The sequence below is a fragment of the Stegodyphus dumicola genome, chromosome 8, assembly GCF_044657685.1.
Source record: "Stegodyphus dumicola isolate Sdum_Otavi_A_Nest chromosome 8, ASM4465768v1".
In the NCBI taxonomy this organism is placed as follows: domain Eukaryota; kingdom Metazoa; phylum Arthropoda; class Arachnida; order Araneae; family Eresidae; genus Stegodyphus; species Stegodyphus dumicola.
The window spans coordinates 172,028,878-172,054,510 of record NC_140775.1 but is presented as its reverse complement, the minus strand read 5'-3'; the positions used below and the strand labels follow the sequence as shown (position 1 = coordinate 172,054,510).

At 34.5% G+C, this 25,633-nt stretch overlaps 1 protein-coding gene across 1 annotated transcript in view; it reads right to left on the bottom strand.

The window, feature by feature from the left end:
- Nucleotides 1–6,976: 6,976 nt before the first annotated feature.
- The window catches only part of LOC118205230 (glutathione S-transferase 1-like), a 159,217-nt gene continuing 140,560 nt past the window's right edge, over nucleotides 6,977–25,633 (bottom strand). Inside the window, exon 5 of the mRNA XM_085822751.1 lies at nucleotides 6,977–8,938. Coding sequence (XP_085678877.1) covers nucleotides 8,852–8,938 — 87 coding nt within the window. The 3' untranslated portion in view covers nucleotides 6,977–8,851. The remainder of the gene's footprint in view (nucleotides 8,939–25,633) is intronic.

Here is a 25,633-nt window from a genome sequence, read left to right as displayed (position 1 = left end):
TACTTTATGTTAGGCTTAATAAATGACCTTTTTGTTTCATAGTGTTCTGTTCCCTTGATTATTCCTTACAGGTTCCTTGACGAACATAGTGGACCCAAATCAGTGATGCATTCTTGGAGACAATTGGGGCTGCAGTTAAGTGTGACCATTTTTCGTACTTTTGATTTATTCCTTATCTTTCATTTTTTGTTCAACATGAATGAGATTACAATTAGAAGGATTCATGCCGGCGCTAAAGCACAGTTACCTAGGATGCGTAATAATGAATACTTATATTGAAGATTTGCTTGCCCTCCAAGCCAGTTATTGCTTAGGATGCAGTGAATTGATTATGTTTCAAATATTTAACTTATAGTGTTCGCTCCTTTCAGATAAGCTGTCATGCACCATTAAACAATTCCGAATGAACTACCAAGCGACTCAAGTGATCTGACTTTAACTAAATGATGCGCTTGTTATCCTTCCCAAGCTCTTATTTTGAAAGCGATTTTTATCACTGCAGACTGCCCAATCAGTTACCTCTTCAGTGAGCCCGGTCTTACGCAAGCAGAATATTCAGAATAATGAATTTTCGGCAGCAAAGGTGACTCGGCTAATGTGTATATTATTATCTGAGTAACTGCCCGATTAGAAATCAGATGACGTAAAACAGAACTGAACTGGAGAGCAACAGATCCATCATCTAAATAACACAGCATAACATAAGAAGAATATATTACACAAAATGTTTATAATCCTTAAATCCTTAAATGCATTAAAAATGTTTATAACACTGCGTAAGATACAGGGTTATAGAAAAATTACCTTATCTAAGGCTTGTTTATATCATTCCCTCTTAAACTATGTACAAATACAGCATACGTAATGACTGTCCCAATCATAGCAAAAACTAAGGTCCTTTTCATTGGAGCGAATTTCCACAAGGTCAAGTGGACATCGGAGTTTGTCACCATGAGGAATCGTAAATGTGTAAACGGCGAATTTCCTTTACTTTCAGGAATCCGGTGAGCAGTGTCAGCTATTTTCTTATTAGTATCTGATATTTTGGAGGCCGCGAAGCACATAAGTAGCAATGTTATAATGCTGAAAAGCATAAATGAATGAGTAGCTACAGTGAGTGAGGTAGTTTGAGCGACATTGATAAAGCTGTTGCTGTCCATGATTAGTTGCAATGATAAATTGACAGCACATGCGTTAAAGAGTGTTGCAATGAAAGCTAGAAGAGAAAGTTCGTCATCAGCCTTAGCTATTTGGTCTTTAAGTGAGAGATAATTCTTAAGAAGATCATTCAATTTAGGATCATTTATCGGATTCATGGATTCGGTAAAATAATCAATTGCTCCTTTTAAATGCCAGCAAATGCAAATAAAAAGTATCTGGAAGGTACCGATGGGCATGAATAAGAAATACATCAAAGAAAAGTAATGTAGAACATACATCATTGCCTTAATATTTACATTTTCAAACTCCAATCCAAACAAAATGTGCCTTACTGAGGATCTTTCCGGGTTTTTAAGCACAAAAGAGAGTACCACTGCAAATGTTATGCAGGTGAATGCAAGATTAATAATTCCCATTGCCATAATTTGATATTTGAAGTGTGTTTTAGCTATAGATTTAATTTTGCACATGTCACCAGAAAGTTCTCCAATGCGATACATTCGCTGGCTTAGAATTATACGAAAAATTAATGCCGTAGTTTTCAATAAAATATTTCCGAAAACATTACCTGTATTGAACTTATCAATCCTTGTCATAACTGATACAAAAGTAGTCGTGTGTAAAAGAATTATCATGTATGATAAAATGTTTGTTAAATGATGAACAAGTCTAGCCCCGATGCAGCTGTTTTCTCTTTTGAAGAAGCTGCTAACTATGCTTAATCGAAATATGAAGAATATCATTGAATAACATCGTCGCATTTCATGATTCTTCATCTTCGTTCAGACAGCAGATATGGATCTTCAAGATTTATCTTTTAAATCGTAATCAAAGAACTATACGGTATTTTCTCCCACTTTACCACATAGCTTCGTAATGTAACTTGAAGCATCCTCGACGCGTATTCGGGAGGTCCAAAGATCGAATCTCGGCAAAGGCATTGAGGATTCCTTCATTTTCTTGACTTCCAAAAAAATTCTAATGTTTCTAGAGACTAACTGAGAAACACACATTGCCTCAATAAAAAAAAAACATTTCGACTCAACTACATGAAAATGAAGAAACTGAAGAGTGATCGAAGCTGTATTTTTCCTGATGTGCATATCAGGTTTAAGTAATCCTTTCTTTTTAAAAAGGAGAAATCTAAAAGTGTGACGTGAAATAATTTTATGAGAAACAATCGATTAATAATTCTGTTAACGAGATATTTTCCGACTAAGTGTTTGTCAAATGATAGCCAATTACGCAAAAATATGAAAACGCGAAAATGTGTAAAGAAAGTATTGTGAAAGAAGAATTTTCCATTAAGTTAAAAGCAATTTCTATTTACATGTTTATCTTTCGATATCATACTTTGTCTTTCGATCAACTTTCTCTCTGTAAATCGATAATGATGAACTAAATTAAATCAATCATTGATGCAAACAGCACATACAGCATTATGCAGAATGTAAACGTTCATTATCACTAAAAGTGTTTCTAACGAAATAAGGTTACTAGAAATTGAATACAAAAGGCACTTGACAAATACTCCTTTTACAAAGTTCTTATGCCTTTTAAAAGCATAGCTAATTTCAAACATCTCATTTTAACGTGCAATCAAAGTCACATTTCGGAAATGAAATACAGATTTTTCATGAAACTGAATTAATTTTTTTTTCCTTGTATATTTTGATTTTAGCATCATTAAAAGTAAGAGCTGATCTTTATGTTCATATGGGGAAGCAAATTTATTAAATGTTAGGAGGTGTATCAAATTGTTATCCCATTGTCTATTACGCATAAGGTGACCTTTTTAAAAAGTGAAAATAGTAAATTACATGTACAGCTTTCTCTTCGAATTTCCTTTCGGAGAATAATGAAAGCAATATTCCATTACTCGTCGGATTCGATTCTTGGTTAAGTATTTCCCAGTTTTCGTTGTGCTTTCTCAAACTAAATGCTATGATAAAGTATAATCAGCTCGATATAACACTATTGCAAACAATAAACTTATTTCATTTGCTTAACGTTGAGATTGCGTTGTTGATTAGTCTGTAATAATCTGCATAATACAGTGAACTCTTTCGTGACAAATACATCTCTACGAGGATTATTATTAGAATAAGGTATCGTTTGGTTTAGTTGATTATGGCAGAGCACATTGAGGATATTTGCCTAAGAGAAGGGATGCCTTCATGGAGGACTTTCTGAGTGGAAATGTCTCGTATACACGTTACACATGGGAAAAACCACGAAACCCCCCAAGCAGCCACCCCGTTCACCACGAATCTATCCCACGTCGGAGCTACCAGTATTCAGCGATTTTACTGCTCGGTCATTTTTAGAATAAGAGAGTGTCTCCTTTGCATACTGAGACCGGAAATAGAAAATCGAACGTGCGCCAAGCTAAATATTCGCGAGAGATGATTCTACCTATGCCCTTGTACCTGAGCCAGAATGTCAGTCATTCAGATTTTTATTTTCAACCATGTTACGTTTCTACCTTGGCATTTACTCCTGCAACTGTTGCCTGACTATTAAATAATTCTACGTCAGTTCTTTTATCAACACTTCAATATCTGGGAACAATTTTAAATATCTGGGAAGTATGTTAATTTAATTTTTGTTCTACTTAAGTAAAATTATCTTATTTGTAAAGTAAATGTTTCACAATTGTTTTGACTTTGATTCTTTAATGAAACTGTGCTAAACACAGCATATGTACTCAAAACTCCTTAGCAGTTTTAATATAGAGCACATCAATTATCCTTGAGAGTGACCAGTATTTTTAAAAACATGAATAGACATTTGTATTGGATACCATTTCTCTAAAGCCACTGCCACCACAGAAGACCAAAATCATACGAAACCGTAAATGCATTTCTTAAAGAAGGTTCACAGTCTATTGCAGTAGCTATGTTTTTTATGCAAATATTACAAAATATTATTAGTTATTATATATATATGCTTTAAATATGTATATATTTATACAGTGGTGGCCAAAATTTTGGTCACCTTTGGAAATTTTTATGTTTTTGAACTTTGTATGCTTATAGAAAACGTTACGTTTCACAAAATGCAAACTCGTATATATCATTTTAAAGCGAATTTATTACTGAATTCAATACAAAACACAAAATTCAATTATTTGCAATACAAAAAAAGTTAAACGATAATAGTTATCGATATACATTAGATAGTGATGATTGCAGTGAGTTATCAGTACTTAGTAGGGTACCCTTTATTTTGATTACAGCTTCAAACCGACGTTTCATTGAGCTGGCAAGAGTTTTAAGCTCTTCTTTTCTTATTACATGATGTCAGGAAACAATTATAGCCTCAATTAGTTCCCTTTTATTTGATGGGCGCCTCATTCGAACAAGAGTTTTCAAAGGTGCCACAAATTTTGATTGAGGTCAGGACTGTTTCCTGGCCATGACAACAATTTAATCCTCTTTGTACGAAACCACTCTTTCGATATTTTGGCCGTGTGGCAAGGAGCAGAATCCTGCTGAAAAATAAACAAAGCATTGTTGGGAAAGAGTTCTCTGATGGAAGGTAGAAGTTTTGGTTCTAGAATAGTGTCAATGTATTTTCTGGCATTCAGTGTCCCATCGATGACATGAAGGCGACCAATACCATATGCTGACATGCATGACCAAATCATAACACTAACTGGGTTCTTCACAGTTGCTTGAATGCAGTTAGGATGTAGCTCTTCTCCTATTCTACGTCTTACATATTTTCGCCCATCACTACCGAATAACGATATCTTAGTTTCATGACTCCATATAACTTGTGACCACTGATCATCTGTCCAATTAATGTGTTCCTTTGCCCACTGTAGTCTTTTTATTTCGTTGCTGAAAATTAAGATAAGGCTTTTTTTTTTTTTTTTTTTTTTTTGTGGAATTTTTCCTCTCAGTCCAACATCTGTTAATCTTCTCCTGATTGTTCTCGAACTGACAGAAACACCAGCATCATTCAGATCACTTCTGATGGATGCTGATGACATTTTTCTATCTTGGAGACATAGTCTTTTTATTCTTCTGTCATCAATAGAAGTGGTGTACCTTTTTCGGCCTTTTCCTTCTTTGTTTTTTATTGAATTTGTCTCCTGATATCGTAAACAAAACTTTCGGACTCCAGATAGTCACTGAACCACCCACCTGTCTTGCAATTTCAGCATAGGAAAGACCACTTTCTCATAACACAATAATACTACATCTCTTTCTAGGTGTCCAATCTACTCTTTTATTTGATGTCATTGCTTCTTGACTAAATATTAAAAATTTTTACAAAAATTCCTACTTGTAATTGCAGTGTATAAGAAACAAGTCCTCCTTCTTCAGAACAAAGCAAAATAATGAATTGTTTCGAGTGTAAACATAATGTCAGCTTCTACTGGCAGTTACTAACATATGATTGGTTCTCAGAATAAGAACAGTGATTGGCCAGGAAAGCTAGACATTACAAACCACTTCATAACTGTGTTTTTTTTTTATATTAAAGTACATATAACTTTTTTTGTATTGCAAATAATTGAATATTGTGTTTTGTATTGAATTCAGTAATAAATTCTCTTTAAAATGATATATACAAGTTTGCATTTTGTGAAACGTAACATTTTCTATAAGCAAACAAAGTTAAAAAAGATAAAAATGTCCAAAAGTGTCCACAAAAACGGCCACCACTGTATATTTAAGATGTATTTCCATCATTTAGTTTAAATTATTAAATTATCTATCTATTATTCCCAAATAAAAGGAAGATAAAATCAGCTGTAACATTGAGCCTGTTCGGCACTGCCATTTTGCTAATTTTTAGCCCAACTGTGCGATTTGCCCAGAAGGGCTATTAATTTCGTTTTGGCATTTTGCTTCGGTTTACTACAAATGTCGGTTCACTTTTCAAATTGTTGCCACCAAATATTAGATCCCTGCATTATATATTTAAAGAAATTAAATAATGGTCTGCATGAATGTATGTATGTTTCTCGCATTGTGAAAACACAACGACACCTAAAGACATCAAATTTTGAATAACGTAGTCCTCCATTCGAATATGGACATCTGGAAGTCCAAATTTGGAATTTGGAATTTGTTTTATTATCGATTTCATATTTTGTCGTACATTAAAGAATTTTTCTTTAATGGACCAAATCAACGATTTAAAAATGAGCAATACTGTAGGAAAAAAAAAAAAAATTATCTCGCTTGACTGTGATCGGAAATTCTGATATGCTTTTTTAAATATTTTGTGTATTGCAGTTGAATTGAATTTTACGGTTTAAGTGCGAAGATCATGATATTTAATAAGTAACACACAAAACGTTAAAGAACCACCGTTTGGGGGTAATATAAAATCTGAAGGCCTTCAGATATTTTTGCTTTTATTTTTATTTTCTTTCTTTCTTTATTTTTTATTATTTATTATTTATTTATTTATTTGCTGATTTTTAGTTCGGTGTCTACAACATAGTTCTAGTATTTATTTGGTATTAATGTAGTAGTATGCCATCTACCGCTTTTAGTTAGCTTCTTATTTTTTAGATGGTGCCACTAAAACGTCATTTTTAAATATGCAAATAATTAAGAATAAGTACATGAAAATGATTCCATCATTTAGTTTAAATTATTAATGTCCTTAAATTTAAATTTCACTAGCTTCAAAATTCAGCAATAATAACTTTCATGAAATAAAAATTTCAGTAGCTTTGATATTCGAACATGTGATAAAATAGACGAAAGAAGAAGTGATTAAAACAACAACCAATTTTAAGGGTACAATTTAAAAAATAAATAACAAATTTAAAGCAGTAAATCTCATACTACATCTTTACTATTTATTCAAACTATCGCCACCACGTTAATAGTTAATAATCACTTATTTAGCAGAGAATCCGTTATTAAATCCCATTATTGCCATAATGTTTGGAAAAAATGCTGGTTGGTTATTATTTTTTTTAAATCGAGATAGGAATCACAGAATTAAAATAACTAAGTGCTTTTTCTGCCATTCTTAGGTTTAGACAATAAATCTGACAAAATTAAATGCGATGCCAACTTCCCAAATATTCTTTCATTATCATGCCGGAAATGGTTACCTCTGCCATGTGAAAGATAGCCATGTGCTTTGCCATATTCCAGCCAGCCTAACTTAACTATCGTAATAAACTTAAGAATGTCAAAATAAGTTTCGATTTCTTTTTCCACTGTGTCTCCCAATAGTTATTATTCTTTGTTTTATTCTTGAAACACATTTTTTGAAGTTAACTGTTTTAAACAATGTTTGAACATTTTCACATAATGCTTATTGTTATAACACCTGCTATAACATTACGTGGCATTTTAAACACATAATGCTTATTATCATTATGTTAAAAACGAATTTGCATAAAAGCTAACCGGAATAGGGAATGTGCGCAGAAGCTTATTTAAACTCATCGCCTTCTAATTCACACCTGGCATCCGGCAACGAAACGTGTCCTCGAACACTGTCGTTTCGAACCATTTTAGAAATTTTGCTTCGTCAGATAATGAAAGATCAATGAAATTGCCAGATCATCCCGTAAGCAATATCATTTCCTCCCCGCTTCTTCTCTTGAAGTATAGTTTGAAGAATTAAGAAAAAAGTAATATTATCAGTTCTACATTTACAATCTGAATTCAGAACATTCTTCCAACACTGTAATACGTTTTACACGTCATTTCTAAACAAATTAGCTATTTATTGGAGGAAACTTTTTGAACGCCCGTTTCAAATACTTCATGGGAATGAATTGAAATTTCAGATACCTCTTCCATGAGTAAAGTTTTACAAACGTCCAATGATCAATTACTAAATGTTCAAAAAATAATTCTTTTCACGTAAATAAAGAGCAGAGTAGATGTTCACATGTTCTTTTCGATTAGCGTTAGAAGTTCATGAGTCATCTGCCTGGCAAACTTAAACAAGATTCCAACTTCCTTTTAATGTCGATGAACAGTTGGTGATGATAAATTAACCTCTTCTGCAAATTCCTCAACGATTGCAGATAGATTTCTCCCAGCGGCAGTTCTCAACACATCATTATGTCAAAACACACAGCACCCACAGCGGCTGACATCGTTTAAGTTATAATTGCCGTGTTGAAATTTCCAGAATCTTGTCTGGCATATGTGAATATTTAACATATTGTTGCGTGAGTACGCTTTCGTAATAGATTGAATGCACACATCCAAAAATACGTTAATCAAAGCGCTGGAATTTTCGTCAGAGATATTCGTACAAGTGTTCATAATATCACGCTTTAATTATCAGTAGTTATACTTCAAAACTACTAAAAACGTTAAATACAACGCAATGCACAGCGCATTTTAAAGAGAAAGCTAATCCTATTTATGTCAGTTCACGCGGAACTACAACTCGCAGTAACAGTAACTAAGCAACTAACTAAACAATTGAACTGAGACGAGACATGAGATGTGACTTTATTATGCCGCGCTTAGTTAGTAAATCAAACTAGCTTTTTGCTGGCTCAGTAAAATACAGATGCACTACGGCGCTAAAAATAGAAAATTACGATATCTATAAATTACACAGCATGATGTTGAAGGGGGAGAGCAAAACATAACTGGCACTAGAGCATAGTTTAACTTGAAGCTGCAGAGACGTACCAAGCTCGAGAGGTGGCGCCATCTGTCTTGTCCTGGGAGAGTTAGTCCATTCATTGATCTTTCACTGTTTCGTCGGCCTTAAATAGTTTCAATTGGCTGCAAAAGATCTTCCTAGTAATTTCTCCTTCTCGAGATTTCTAGAAAACAAAAAGAATGTGGAATTACGCTTAGAGCTAACAGAGTGATCAATTACATTTATTCAATTTAAATATAAATTGTCGAGATAACCATTTATTCAATTTTAAATGCACGTGCTCCTGTACTTTTACTTTTCCGACATAGCTTTCTCTAAAAATTTGTCTCGTGCTGCATTGCACGGGGAAATACAATAATTTTAATTATAATTCTACTAAAATTAGCTATCTAAATCTAAATTTGTAGCAATATCTTTACTATGTAGTTTCTGACCCACATTTTACAGCATTTGCTGCACTATTGTCTTTTTTAGACTGAGGAACCGTAACATGTCTAATTTATTGTGCTATGACCGCCATTTTCCTGAGGGGTTATTAAATGATAGAACTTTATTACAAATGAATTGTTATTCGTGTGTTTGCAGCAGTGCCGTAGATGGAGCTTCTGCCGCCTGCGGCAAAGCTACTTCTATCCAGTTGCCTCTCCTCTCAGTGCAAGCCAAAAGGCCTTTAGAGTAACGAAACGATATACACTACAACCCCAATTATCCGAACTCCGACTATTCGAATCGCGAATTATCCGAATCTCTTTGAGAGTTTAAGAGAAAAATTATGACGGAAACGTAGTGTTCGTCAATCAACGTTTTTAAACATTAAAAGGAGCAAACCTACACTTTTCAACTTCGTGGTCACTGCTTGAAAACAAAGATGGAAGTTCTTCAAGAAAATCAATGCAGCAACAAACAAAAATTTAAAAGATGTCGTTCTCGGGTGGTTTTTGCAGAAACGTTCTATGGGAAACCCGATTTCGGGTCCTATTCTTTTGTGAAAAAGCTAAGATCTTAACTCAGAAGTTTGGTTGTTCATCCTTTAACAAGTTGACGGCTGCGGGGATATTTTATCTATAATATCTGTGGGGATATTATATCTCCTTTTTATCTTTCCTGCTTCAAAATAACCTAATGTCTCTACAAACTAAGCGTATCAAAATTTTAAAATTTACAGAAATACTTATTGATCATCTGTTGATGGGTGTTGTGAGTTCTCCTAGCGAAGTAATAATAACAAAAAAGAAAAAACATTTTTAAAATTCATACGAAGGATCCACGAGAAAGCGATGCAAAGAATGCTATAAACGCTTAGCAAGCCTAAAAGTACGCCACGAATAGAACAAAGAAAGTAACAACATATTGCGAAAATTGTAAGGGCAAGCCGGCACATTGTTTAGCCTGCTTTAAAAAATTGCATAGAAAAAATGAATTATTATATTTAATTAAGTTACATTTTAAGTTATTTGTTTTGTATTGAATGTTTGAAATGTTAATGTGAATAATTAAAATAAAATAAAAAATTTTACTACGTATTTTTTTATATACAAGCACTATCCATCGGTGAGTCATGCCGGCCCGCGGAACAATCAAACATGACCTACCAGTGGGTCATGCCGCCCCATGGAGCAGACAAGTATGACACACCGGTGGGTCAGGCCGGCGTCAACGTGTTAAAGCAAGTAACGACTGGATAAGAAATTTTAAGTGCAGATACGGTGCCCGTCAAACAGCTTACTTTGACCGAGATGTTCAGCAAGCAATGACTTTTAGCGCTTGTAAGTACTGAACAGTACGCTATATAATATGTACGCAAAAGTGTTGCCTTTTCATTTTAATTAATTAAAACCTCTTTTGCTTAAAATATAGTTTTTTTTTTTCCATTTTCAACAAGCAATGTACAGTGTCTACGGAATAATTAATTGTATGTACAGTGTCCGTAGATCCTTTTTTCGGAAAAAATTCAATTACTGTTCTACTGTACTGGTAAATAAATAAAAGCTCTGTCGTAACTTCTGAAATAAAACTTTAATTCCAACATTTCAAAATTTTATTTTGCTCGTTTTTCTGTTAACAAAATCATCAAATACGCGTTATGGAAGTTTGTTTTGCGATTCCGGTAGCTGTTCTGTAGGAAACACAATAGGGCATCTTTAAACACAAAGGATTTATTTTTAAATCTTAGGTGCATAAGGTCACCTATAAATTTTTAACTCTGTTTTATTTTAAATTTCTTTCTTTTAGGATCTTCGAATTTTCCGACTAGAGACCATATTAGAAATTAAAATGTATCTAACATCGATTAATTTAATGTAATCTTAAACACAGATTATTTGATACAAATAATTACATCACATGTGTTTTCGGCATATAGGCGGCTTGTAATTTATTCAACTTTTTCTGACACGCCCCCCCAAAAAAAAACGATTACCAGAATAGCATATTTATGGAAGAGTTCCCAAACTAGTGGCCGAATGAATCACTCTAAGCTATAACGGTGATTCAAACCGAGGTCTGCTCACAGCAAACTGACTCTTTGCATGGCTTTCTCTATGCCTAACGTGCAAAGGGTAAATCTCTCATAGAAAATGTCCACGATTTTTATTCTTATTCCTTCATTAAATAAAATTTGCATGTTTTGATGTTAGTGTTTTGACGTTTTGATTTTTAGGCTATTTAGTTATTTAGTAATATACCTATTACTTTAATATGTTTCTCTTTCTTTCTGGCTGCGGAAAATATACTTATTTGAATAACTGTATATAAATTTCTAAGCTGCCTTTAAAACTATGTGCACAATATACACATATACTATATTATATACACAAATATTCTGATCTACATGAAACTCCAGGCATACTCATTTATCTGAAGGGTATGATTCGATCGTTCAAGTTCTATGTCTTCTTAATCCCTTTGTAGCAAACATGAAATACTGTCGAAGGAAGGAAAAACATTTTAAAATTTTTAAAAGAAAATATTTATCTGCTACGTATGATGATCATGATAAATTAAATCTCATGTATACTCAAATAAATACATGGGTTAAGTATGTAATAAAATGCTGAAAATGAAGTATACTCTGTAATAAATACATTATGACCTTTTAAGATTTACGTATGCATTATCAAAGATGAAAAATATGAAGGTTGAAGAAGAAACCCAGGAATAAAATACAAATAGATTATAATATATTTTATTTCCATTGATTTAGGTCAAGAAAGCTTCAGTTTTTTTAAGTTTTCAGGTAGAATATGTTCCCTTTTCTGTGCGAAAACTCACTTGCTACTTTCAAAATGAGAGAAGAAAAAAATTCATATAAATTGAATTCTTTCTAAGGCGGAGAAGTTTAATTTGCATTTCTCTAAGACCATAAACGTTGAGTTATGGTTTAATAAAACAGGTTTACTGTAACCATAAACGCTGACTACAGGCTTTTTAGTTCTAATGAAAGACTTAATAATGACGCTTTTAGTTTAAAATGTTATACTTTAACCTTTTGTAAGACAAACTATATCTATTTTATCAATGGGACAGACCTTATTAATTTCAAAATTAAAGAGAAAAATTCCCTTTAATTTTATAAAGACGAAAAAAAATTCATTTAGATCTTTTTTGATCAAATATTTTTTTTTCACTTTTTTTAGGGAGAAAAACCTCCATTTCTATTTCGTCTATGGTAAAATCCAAGTAAATTTCGAAATGTACGAAGAAAATGCCATGCTTTGATAAGTCCAAAGTAATTTAATTAAATTCTTTAGGTCGAAAATGTTTCACTTGTGTCATTTCCAAGTCAGAAAATCTCACTTATGTTTTTAGTACTATGTAAGTATTTAGTATTAAAGTATTATGCTTATGTATTATGTATTAGTGTCAATTATGTTTTAGTAGTATGTAAATATTTAGTATTAGTAAGTATTTAGTATATAAGATATTTCTCCCGCCTTCTTAGCGTGCCTTCGTGGTGTTATTGGTTCTGCACGCTGGGCCGGTATTCCAGAGGTCCGTGGTTTGATTCCTGGCGAAGGCGGTTGCTAATTTTTCATCATGCCTGCTTCTAAAAACTCCTAATGTCTCTACAAGTATAAGTATAAAAACTGATAAAATGCAGAATGTTATTTTCCTTTGAAATTCAAGAGAACAGGAGAGTGGAAACAACTGCAAAGGAATATTGATGATTTCATTAATGATAGCTATAAAATGATGAATAATTACCATATAAAATTAGTTAAAATGTCAAAAAGTAAGAGATCAAAGTGTGTGAATATCAAAAAAGTAAGAAGAGGTAAAAATTTAAATATTGTGCAAATCAATCACAGATGGGTAAGAATATGTAATAATGGAAACTATGAAATAATTGAAAAATAATCTAGCATTTCTCCCTATACGCGATGCTGGCATCTTCGACAATTAATCCCAACATGCACAGACTGTTGACCCGTACTAGAGCGTTCTTGAAGGAGCTTATAATCATTTGTTAGAATTCCGTTAAGGATTTGGCATGACCCGCTACGTGTATTCTGGGTTAGTAGGAGAAGATAGTACATGTATCTGCGTGGGGTAATCCAGGATTACATCTTAAAAGCAGGCACATGCTGCTGACGTTCGTAATTTCGTAGGAACCCTTTTTAAAGACGCCAATGATGACGTAGGAACTTCCTTCGGTGCAAGATGAAACTTATGAGGTGACTCCTCATGTTGTAATCCGGGGTGACGTCACAATAACAAGTGATCTAAAGCACGTGATTGTCGTCTGTAAACGCCTCAGCGGCTTACGGCGTACAACCGGCGTACCATAGCGAAGTCTCCAGTCAGTTATGTTGCTTGAGCTTGTCTTTACCATAAGCGGAAAGGATACCATAAGTTTATATATTATGCAGTTGAATGCAACATTAATCGTTCCCATTGCCATAATTTGACATTTGAAATGTCTTTTTGCTATTGATCTGATTTCGCATATATTACTAGAAAGTTTTGCAATGCGGTACGTTCTCTGGCTTAGAATTATACAAAAAATCAATGCTGTAGTTGTTGTTAAAACATTTCCTAAAACATTACCTGCATTGAACTTATGCACCCTTGTCATAACTGATAGAACATTGGTCGTATGTAAAAGAATTACCATGCATGATAAAATATTCGCTAAATGATGAACAACTCTAGCAGCAATGCAACTATTTTCTCTCTTAAAGAACCTGTTAATTATGCTTAATCGAAATAAGAAGAATGTAACTGAGTAACATCGCCACATTTCATGATTCTTCATCTTCGTAGAGAAATTGGATGCAAAACTTCAAGCTTTATCTTCTAATAATTCACACATTATCTTCTAGTAATTCAAGCTTATCTTCTAGTTTGTAATAAAAACTTATAAGGTACTTTCTTCCTCCTTTCAACATGCGTTTGTGGTGTAACTAGAAACACACTCGTTAAGTATTCAGGAGATCTGGAATTCGGAGATCCGGAATTGAAATTTTGACTTCCAAAAAATTCTAATGGATCTAGAAATCAAATTTCTATCTTCCAAAAAATGAAGCCATATCTTTGCTCTTAGAAACAGTAAAATATACTGACTGTAGTTAGGTAATCATTGAAATGTATCATTTTTCATAAAATTTATATATATGATATATCTCCATACTGATGAAGCGCTGTCTGAAAGAAAACATGTTCGACTCAACTGCAAAAAGAACGAGAAACTGCCAAATGTCCAACGAATATCTATTTCCCGATGTGTGCATCAATTTGAAAAGGAGAGTTCTAAATCTATGATATAAATTAAGTTTCTGGGGAAACCATCGATTAGTAATTTTATCAACGAGACATTTTTCAACTAAACGTTTGCTAAACATTAGCCAATAACTCAAAACGTGAAAATATCTGAAGAACGTAACGTGAATGTGAAGAACTCGTCATCAAGTTCAGTGCAATTTCTATTTAGATATTTAAATTTAGTTATGAGTTTACTTTGTCTTTCGCAAAGTATTCTGTCTATAAATCGATAGTAATGAATTAAACTAAATCAATCCCTGTCACAAACATTACAGTATTACGTAGATTAAAAGTGCTTATTATTACTGAAAGTGTTTTTAGGGAAATGTGATAAGTAGAAACTCAGTAGAAAACGCATTTGACAAATACTCCTTTTACAAAGTTCTTATGCCTTTTTAAAGCATAACTAATTTCAAATATCTCATTATGACGTGCAATCGAAGTCACATTTCGGAAATGAAATACAGTTTTTCATAAAACTGAATTAACTTTTTTCCTTGTATATTTAGATTTTAGCATCATTAAAAGTAAGAGCTGATCTTTATGATCATATGGGGCAAGCAAAGTTATTAAATGTTAGGAAATGCATCAAATTTTTATCCCATTGTCTATTACGCATAAGGTGACCTTTTTGGAAAGTGAAAATAGTAAATTACATATACAGGTTTCCCTTTGAATTTCATTTCCGATTGTAATGAAAGCAATATTCCGTTACCCTGGAATATTATTCTTTTCTTATCTTAACTATTTTCCAGTTTTCATTGTGCGTTTTCAAACTAAATGCTATGTTTAAGTGTAATCAGCTCGATATAATGCTGTTGCGTACTTACGGGTTTGTGAATTTGGAATGATTAACGACACTTGATGGAGTATAAAAAAAAATGGTTTATTTAGCCAGTGTTACTCAGGACAGTCCAGAAACACGTTTACTGTCGTCGAAAACTACAAAAACATGCTGAAACAATCACCAACACAGCGTTCAGGCTATAACGAGGAAGACAGCTTCACGGCAAAGCACCAGAGTACAGCTCCCGACTCGGTCGATCGCTCTCGGAGCTCAAAACACTCGACGACGCACTAGGATATGTTAGACTGACTATCAACTTGATAGACTACGAGACACTCGATAAACTTACGATCGACTAAGAGACTCTGACGAGACACACTGCTACTCCGTGTACAGGCAGGGTATAGCTTTATGGCCTGCGTTCGAGAACATTCTGGGCTCAACCGGTCAGAACTCGTTCTAGAAAGTTCTCCTTCTGTCTATGGCATATCGCCAGTTTTGTCGCCAAATGTTGGGCGGTTTCTCGCCAAATCTGGAAACCATGCCTTCCCTTGCATTATAGTAAATATGTATATTATTCCGAAATGAAACGGTGATCAAAACGGTTTAAGTATAGGTAGAACTGCTTCTCTAAATTATTTTGAGTAGTTGATTTTTAGTTCGGTGTTTGCAACAAAATTCTAAGACTTATTCGATATTAATGTAGTATGCGGTCTCTGGCCTTTAGTTAGCGACTTATTTCTTAGATGGTGCAAGGAAAAAAACTAAACCATTTTTAAATATGAATATAAATACAAAAAAATTAAGAATAATTACATGAAAATGATTCTATTATAGCTTTAAATTTCAATAGCTTCATAATTCAATAATAATAGCTTCATGCATTACTAAAAAATTCCGTAGCTTTGATATTCCGACATGCTGTAAAATAGAAGGAAAAGAAATGAAGAAACAACAACCAATTTTAATGGCGTAATTTTGAAAAGTAAATAACTTATTAAAAGCAGTAGACCCCAAACTGCATTTTTACTATTTATTCAGACTATCGCCCCTACGTTAGTAGTTAATAATCACTTATTTAGCAGCTAATTGGTTATTAAATTTATTGAATAACATCATTGCATGAAGTCTGGAGAAAACAATGCTGGTTTCTTATTATTATGTTTTTAACCTTGTAAAGTTGCGCGCTTCCAACCTGCACGCAACAAAGTGGTGACTGCTGAGAACTGGAAATAGACCAAAGTCTTGAGAAGGGTTTAAATCCCTTTTATTCAACTTTAGAAGTTACAAATGCGTGCTCTTGGCGCTCACAAACTACACCGACCCGGCGGTAAAATAAAAATAAGAAACTAAAAAGAGATACTAACAAGTGACTAACTACGAGGCTCTCTAAACGTAACTAACCTCACCGCGTTCTAAAATACCGCTGATAATTCAGCAAACTCTGAATATTACGTTGAAAGATTAACAATTTGCCGAGGCAAGCACACAGGCCGAAACGCGTGGTTCTTCAATTTCTAACTAACCACCTCCACACTCGGGAAGCAAGACAGTACTCTTTCGAACTCGTTTCCCTTCTATTTAACTCAGAATACTTCCGCTGATAATTTGAATCCTTGCGCGTTCTACTAAAATTGACATACTCTGGCATTGGCAATTCCAGGGGAAAGTAAGGCTTAACAGGAAAGATAGTTTAAACTTAAAATAAATGTTAGTTAAAATAAACATAAACCCTAGAACCTAGATAGGAATCACAGACCTAAAATAATTAAATGCTTTTACTGTCATTCTTAGGGTTAGACAATAAAGCTGACAAAATTAAATGCGATGCAGTTTCGCAATTATTCTTTTGTTATCATCCCGATACCTCTTAATGGTTACCGGTGAATAAAGGAAGATAGCCATGTGTTTGCTATATTTCCAACAGTCTAACCTAGTCATCGTAATAAACTTATCGATGTCCAAATATATTTCTGTTTCTTTTTTCTATTTCTATGTGCCTTGTTTTTTCTTGAAACAAATTTGTTGAAATTATCTAATTTAAACAATATTTGAACGTTTTCGCACAATGCTTATTGTTATAACAACTGTTTTAATATTATTTGACATCATAAACATGCTTATTATTACTCATTAGAGACGAAAAACGAATTTGCATAAAAGCTAACGGAACAGAGAATGTGTACAGAGGGTTATTTAAACTCATCGTCGTCTGATTGACACCTGGCATTCGGCAACCAAACGGTCCTCAAATAGCCTCGCTTTGGACCATTTTACAAATCTTATTTCGTCAAATAATGAAAACGGTCTATGAAATTATTATATCATCGCATAAGTAATATCATTGCCTCCCTCTTCTTCTCTTGAAGCACGGGTCAATCAAGAAATTAGATGGTAGAGCCTAGATCATGCATAATGTCAAAAAGTGGTTTTATGTATTATAAAATCAAAAATGATTACTGATTTTTAACAATACATGTAGAATTATGTTTATATTCTTAGAATAACTGTAACAAAAATATTAATAGTTGAAAAATGCTGCTGTTAACAATTTTACTGAATACGGTAGCTCTAACATTACATGTTAAAATATATACACCGAAGTGCCACTGAATTAGGGATAGCAAGTAAATGACGAGTTCAGCCTCCTGTTACCTTGATAATGATTGCCACGCGACGAGATATAGATTCAATACGTTTGCGAAAGCATTTTACTGAATGATTTGCCAAACATCGGATAGAGCTCTCCATAATTCAGGAATGGTAGCTAGTGTTGTGTGATGTGGTTTCACTCCTTTCTCCAAAACATCCGAAAGGTGCTCAGAAGTATTAAGTCAGGGTTTCTAGGTAATCAATTTATGACAGAAAAGACAGAGGAATGCTTATCCAGCTATTCAGTAGCCAAATGGAACCTCTGAAAGAAGGTTATTTATAAATTTCAGACTCTCTCCGATTTAAAATTCCTTTCTTTCCAAAATTCTCGCTAGGACAAAATAAATGGATAAAGACGATCGTCTAGCAAATCTGCGTACCAGTTCATTCTGAAGAAGGTTGGTACAAGTACCAAACATCACAAACACTGCCAAGAGAAAACACCCCAGATCATGACTGAGCTACCCTGATCTTGTAGAATTCCAATCTGGCATGCAGGATGCATGGTTTCATGAGCCTGACGCTATATTCTCAGCCTCATGTCGGCGTTAAGTAGACGGAATCGAGACTCATCACTCCATGCTACTCGTTTCCAGTACCCTAGAGTCCATTCTCTGTGTTCTCTTGCCTGGCAAGACGTTCAGCTCGATGGCATGCATTGAGAAATGGCGCCCTCGTGGGTCTACAGCTCCTGAAGCTCATATGGAGGAGCGCACGTTGCACGGTCCGTTTACTGACTATACGACTGGCGCTATGATTCGGCTAGGTGGTAATTTGACCTAATGCTTTGCTTCGTTGGCTATGTATAAGAACACTTGAGCCGTCTCATACCACATTGATTCAAGGCTAATTATCCTTTGAAATTTGCCCGATCGTTAGTTTTTTTCTCACAATCCAGGTATTCTCGGTATATTCTTTACCGTGTCGACCATGCAATTCCTAGTCCCCTGACGATTTCGGAAATTGAATGGCCCAAGCGTCGTGCACCTACTGTCTGTCTGCGGTTGAAGATATATAAATCAGAAAATTACCCATATCGGCAATTCAAAGGCCTGATTAACAACAACCATAGTACTAATTAAGATACAATAACACGATGAAGTATTAATTTAGAAGTCAAACAACAAAAAAAGTTTTGTTGTTTGACTTCTAAATCAAAACCATAGTATTAGCTATATATGCGGTTACCGCAACGCCCTTACGTGACCATGCACAGACCGCGCAGAGATACACAATTTGCATAGCCATTTCTATCCCTAATTCAGTGGCACTTCAAAGTAATGAAAAAAAATTATAATTTTCTTCCTTTAATTAACTGAATGCGTAACGTGCAAAGGGTAAATCTCTCTTAGAAGTTCTACCAGGAATGTCATCCTTATTCCTTAAATAAATAAAAATTGCACGTTTTGATGTCAGTATCTTGATGTCTAGTTATTTAAACCAAGCTATTCTTTTTTTTTTTTTTTTTTTTTTTTTTATTTTATTGTGTTTCTGTTTTTCTGGCTCCAGAAAATATTTTTATTCGAATAACTGTATTTAAATTACTAAGCTGCCTTTAAAGCTATGTGCGCAATACACACATATACTACATATTGTTGCGTTATTTTCTTCCTTGACGTTAATAACATTTGGAGTGAATAACGACGACACTTGATGAAGTATAGAAACACACTTTATTTACCAATATTAATCAGATAGCTCCAAAATCACTTTTACAGTCGTCGAACTGTTATAAACACGCTGACACGTTCAGCGACACAGCCTTCACTCTGTCAAGTAATAACGGTGGAGACAGTTTCACTGGAAAGCACCAGAGTACAACTCCCGACTCTGCTTGGTCGTTCTCGGAGCTTATAACACACTCTCTCGAGACTCTCCACGCTACAACTCGCGATACACTGAACGAAACACATGAGTATAGCTCTCGACTCAGCACAGTCTAAGACAAAACTCGAAGATGCACTAATTCGCGATACACTAAAAGACTCTCGATGCACTCGACGACCAACTCGGCGCTAGATTTCGAGACACTCGCTCAATGACTGACTATCAGCTCGCTAGACGAGGCACACACTCGATACTAGCTAACTCTCCGCGTACCAATAGGGTTTATGTAGCTTTTGGCTGGTGTTCGAGAACATTCTGGGTTAAACCGGTAAGAATTCGTTCCAGAAGGTTCTCCATCCGTCCATGACATATCGCCAATTTTGTCGCCAAATGGGGGATTTCTTGCCAAATGTAGCAACCTTACCTAATCTTGCCATTTTATGGCAACCCTAAAACTGCTTTGCGGGGAAGCTATCTCACCGCGTCTAGACATTTCATAACAATATATACACTAACACGAATATCCTGATCTACGTGAAACTCGAGGCATATTCATTTATCTGAACGGAATGATTCCAAGCATTTATTGTATTCTATGTATTTTTAATTTCTTTATAATCGATTAATTATTGATTGATTAATGTAAGGATATTTTTACGTATTTTACTTATTAGTGGGTTTATTTCTATGTGAGCTTTTTTCCGTGTGAGTATATTTCTAAGTGAGCATTTTTCCATGTGAGTATTTTTCTATGTGGGCATATTTCTGTGTGGGCTTTTTTCCTTTGAGCATTTATACCTGTAAGTATTTATTTTCTGTGAACATTATTCCTGTGGGCTTTTTTCCTCTGGGTTTTTTCCCTAGAACCGATTCATAGTTGCCTCATTCTTTTTGGTAACTATCATTCGGAATTGGTCCTTAGATAAGCGAATTATGCGAAGTGTATAAATTTATTTAGCGAATTGAATAATTTAAATTGTTATAATGAATATTGAAACTTTGAAAAAGATTAGATGCCCTGACAGACGCGTGGCAACTGACACTATGAAATTATTAGATAGCGAAATAAACAAAGAGAAAAGGTGAGTGTATTTAATTGACGAACTAGCCAAACTTTTAAATAAGGAAACAAATCTGACACATCTTTACGATGAAATTCTAAATCTGCAAATCTGAAGAAATATAAAAAGAAACTGAAAAACAACAAGAATACTAAGATAATGCAGTGTGTTTTAAAAAGAATATACGTATTTCGAATGCATATAGTTATTAAACTGTATGACATGCGAATATGAAACTTTACACAGATACGTACGAACCTCTCAAGTTTAGATTACTGTTGTTACAGATGTTCAATATGTCCTCCATCAGCGACACAACAATATCACATCGATACTCAAATTCCTCCTATACGCGGGCAAGCATGTCCGTCGTCACTGATGTTATGGCAGTACAATCCGGTTCTTCACCTCTTCCAGGTTCTGTGGGAGTGTTGGTACATGAATGAATTACTTTAATGAAATCATCAAAGTAAAGATATTAATATTTTGTTGGATAATGCGTCACAGACATGTATTTTAAAAAACGAAATAACGGTAGAAGTGAAATGACCCATCATTTAGGCTAGAAATTCTAGCAGTTTATACTCTCGGTTTTAGAGTACCAATACAGAAAACATACGTTGTAGACCAGTTTATTCTTTGTAATTCAAGTGATCCGAAAATGAAAATACTAATTGAACTTTTGACTGACTGTATTTCTGGATATATCAAGAAGTAACATATAATAAACAAAAGAGGTGCTTGCAAGAAAGAACATTCAGTTTTCAAACATAAATGAATCGTTAGGGAATGAAATGTCTCTGCTTATTGGAGCGCAATATTTTGGGGATATTCATTCGTGAGAAAAAAAAACGATTAAACAAATCTCTGTATTTGATTGATACTCTGTTCGGAAGGGTTGTTCTGGGTGGAATTCCTCCATCAGATTTAAATTCGAAGCAAAATATTTCTATTCTTGCGTTTCTGCATGGGTTTGAGCATTTGGAGTGGTTAACGACAAAACTTGAGGCAGAATGAAAACACAGTTTATTAGCCAGTATTTCTCAGGACAGCTCCCAAATCATGTTTACAGTCGCCTAAAAACTACGACAAACACGCTGAAGCAATCGACGACACAACTTTCAGGCTATCAGACTATAACAGTGAAGACAGCTTCACGCCAAAGCACTAGAGTACAGCTCCCGACTCGGTTCGGTCGTTCTCGGAACTCAACGTACTCTCGAGACTCTCCACGCAACAACACTTTTACTACATAGCCTCAACGATGCACACTCTCGATGCTCCAACTCGCCATACACCTCAACGGCAAGCTCGACAATATGTCGAGTTTGTATGTACGTATTTGGTCATTTGAGTATGTACGTATTTGGGCATTCCCTGCTCCGCGAACTTAATCGATCAACTCGACAGGTTACGAGACACTCGATAGACTCGAGATTGCTCGATAGACACTACTCACGATACTCGTGATCGACTCGATAGACTGCGAGACACTACTCTACTCCGCGTACCAGCAGGGTTTATATAGCTTTTGGGCTGCCTTCGAGAACATTCTGGACCAAACCAGTAAGAATTCCAGATTGTTTTCCATCAGTTCACGCCATATCGCCAATTTTATCGCCAAATGGGCAATTTCATGCCAAATATAGCAACCCTAAACCCGCCTTGCGAGGAAGCTATTTTACCGCAGCTGCACATTTCGTAACACTGTTATGAAAATTGAATGTTGCGCCACATTAAATGAAAACCTAACAATTTTGGATGGCAGATTCAATGGGGGAAAAAGATACGGACAGTTGTAATTTCAAATTATATGAGGAATGTATTTCTCTATTCGAAAACAATTTAAAGTATGAAAATGGAATTGTACAACTAAATTATTCTGGAAAGAAAACCAGAAAATTGGTCTAACAACTTTGGAGTAGCAAATCGAAAATTTAACAACTTGAGGGTGAAAATTAAAGAACATAATTGGGTTTGTAGTGCGTATAAGAACATAGTTCAGCAATTAAAGCTGAATTACCGCTGAGGAATGCCATTCCAGATTAGAAGGGAATTATATGCCTCATTTAGCTGTTCTAAGATCGGATAGGGACACAAAAAAGTTAGATTGGTTTTCTATACATCGTCAAAGGGTAATGGGTGCAAGTCTCTTAAAGAATATTTGAATCCTGGGCCACCGTTGGTTCCCAGAATTTTAGATGTAATCTTACTATTTCGCGAATATGAATATGCATTCAGCAGTGATATTCAGGGAGCATTTTTGACCATAGGAATAGTGGAAGAGGATAGAGACTACTTACGATTTTTTGGGTTTCCAGATGAAAATGTTTGGAAAACCTACAGAATTTTACCAATGAATCGCATGTCCTCTGGAGTGACGTCAAGTAAAGGCGTCGAAGTAATTTGATCCTGTGATAATTGCTCCACCTTTTATCGTTCTTATAAAATTAATTCAAGAAATATGGAATCTTGGATTAGGATGGGACGATAAAATATCAACTGCACTGAAGAAAAAATGGAAAAAATTGGTCAGATTCATCTTTTGAAAAATTTGACAATCGAAAAAAAATATTTCCACTTTGCATTGAATTTAGTGAAAGAATTAGAACTGCGTATATTTTCCGACGCTAATACTAAAGCTTTTAGTTACGTGTGAAGTAACGATTATATTTCCGCGAGTTTTACCACTTTAAAATATAGAATTGCACCACTGAAAAGGTTGACACTACCGAGGTTTGAACCAATGGCAGATGTTATTAATTGCTTCTAGACTTTTCCAATATTTCAAAACGAATTTTAAATTTCCTGTTTCGAACGTGTATTTGTGGATTATTTCTTAGTCAATATTCACTGAATTAAAAATAAAGTTTCAAAATGGAAACCTTTTGTATCGAGCCGAGATAGTTAATTAGTTCTAAGCACTGGCCCCCAGCCCACCTAGCAGGCGAAGCCTGCCATATGTCTATGAGAGGAAAGGCCAATCCAACAACAAACGAGCGTTAAATAAATAAACATAAAAAATAAATGGTTAAATAACGAAATATAACAAACTCGATAAACATCTGGTAAACCGAGTATCCGAAATCCAGTATAGAACTGATCTTATTCATCTCTATAAAGGGATGAGTAGGATCACTATACAGGGAAGAATAATCCTGTAGATTAGATATCTTGAGGAGCGACCGTGGAAAAATTTATGTCCAATCCGTTGGCTGCAAAGTCCGGAATGGCTTCGGCGGACGAAAAACGAGAGGTCAAAGGGCTCTAATTATGAAATTTGTCTAGAGATTTCTCCAGTAGTGTATTGCGAAAAAAGAACTAAAATGGAAGAAACATCATCGTTTGTGTCCGAAGTTCAGTCGAAATCCGCATCTTTACTAGGTTTGAATAAATATAGTAGTCTGAGAAAATTATATCGTGTACTCCGATTCATATACAACATTAGAAATAAAACCAAGTCATGTAGAAATAATCCAAGAACTAAGCGCTGAAGAACTTAATTATCCTGAAATGATTGGTATAAAAATTGTTCAAGGAGAAGTTTTTGCTGATGGGCTGTCCTGTTTAAGATAGAGCACAACAATTTCAAAGACCTCCTTCTATTTTGGAACTGAATCCCTTTCTTAATGAGTAAGGGATAATGCGTGTTGATGGAAGACTGCAGAGATCAAAACTAACCTACCTGCTAAAATATCCGATTATTATGCCTAAAAAACATCCCTTCGTAAATTTGTTAGTGTCAGGTGCAAACAGTAATGTGTTTTAAGGTGGAATTTCTGAAACTTTGGTAGTAATACACCTAAATAATTAAAGGAACACATACTGTGAAAAATATCTTAAGAAAATATGACTCAGTTCACCTGCTGCTGTGCAAGTTGTTGTTCTTTTACAGAACAGAAGAGTTACGTCCTTTTTCTGTAGTAGGCATAGATTTTGGTGAACCGCTTTATACCAAAGACAGTGAAAAGAAAACCTGCATCATGTTGTACTTGTGAAATAACACGAGCTTTCCATTTAGAGTTTGTTGGAAGCTTGACCGCAGAAACATTTCTTCTTGCGTTTCCACGATTCATTGCTCGTGGATGTCTGAGTTCTCAAATTTTGAGCCATAACGAAAAAACATTTAAGCGATCAGAACTTGAACTCGAAAACTTGTGGGCTGGCATTTGTCATCCAACAGAAGCGCCTTTTACGTCGTGCTACATAGCTGAGAAAGCTGCTTGGTGGGGTGGCTTCTAAGAAAACCTGATAAGATCTGTGAAACTAGCTTTATAAAAAAACTTTAAAAAAGACTACTTTACCTCGCGACGAGTTAGAAACTCTAATTATTGGAATTGAAGGTAGGCTTAGCTCTCGTCCTTATGTTTATTCTGAATTATCTATACTTTTAACTCGAGCTCATATGCTATTAGAGCGTAGAGTGAATAGTTTGCCTCTTGCAAGAATGAATTTTAATTCTAACTTAGTTAATAGGAAACTGCTGATTAAAAGATTTAATTATCGAGAAAGACTGGTAAACATGTTTTGGAATAAATGGAAAAAAAAGAATATCTTTTGATGCCAAGATCACTTCATTCTGTCAAGCCCACGGGTGAAATTACTGAATTTAAAGTTAATGATATTGCGTTAATTAATGATGATAAGCTGCCTAGACATTTTTGAAAAATAGGAAGAGTTGTAACAGAATTTACTGGCAGAAATGAAAACGTAAGGTCTTGTGAAATTAGAACCGTTACATCATTCATTAAACGACCTGTGCAACTTTTGT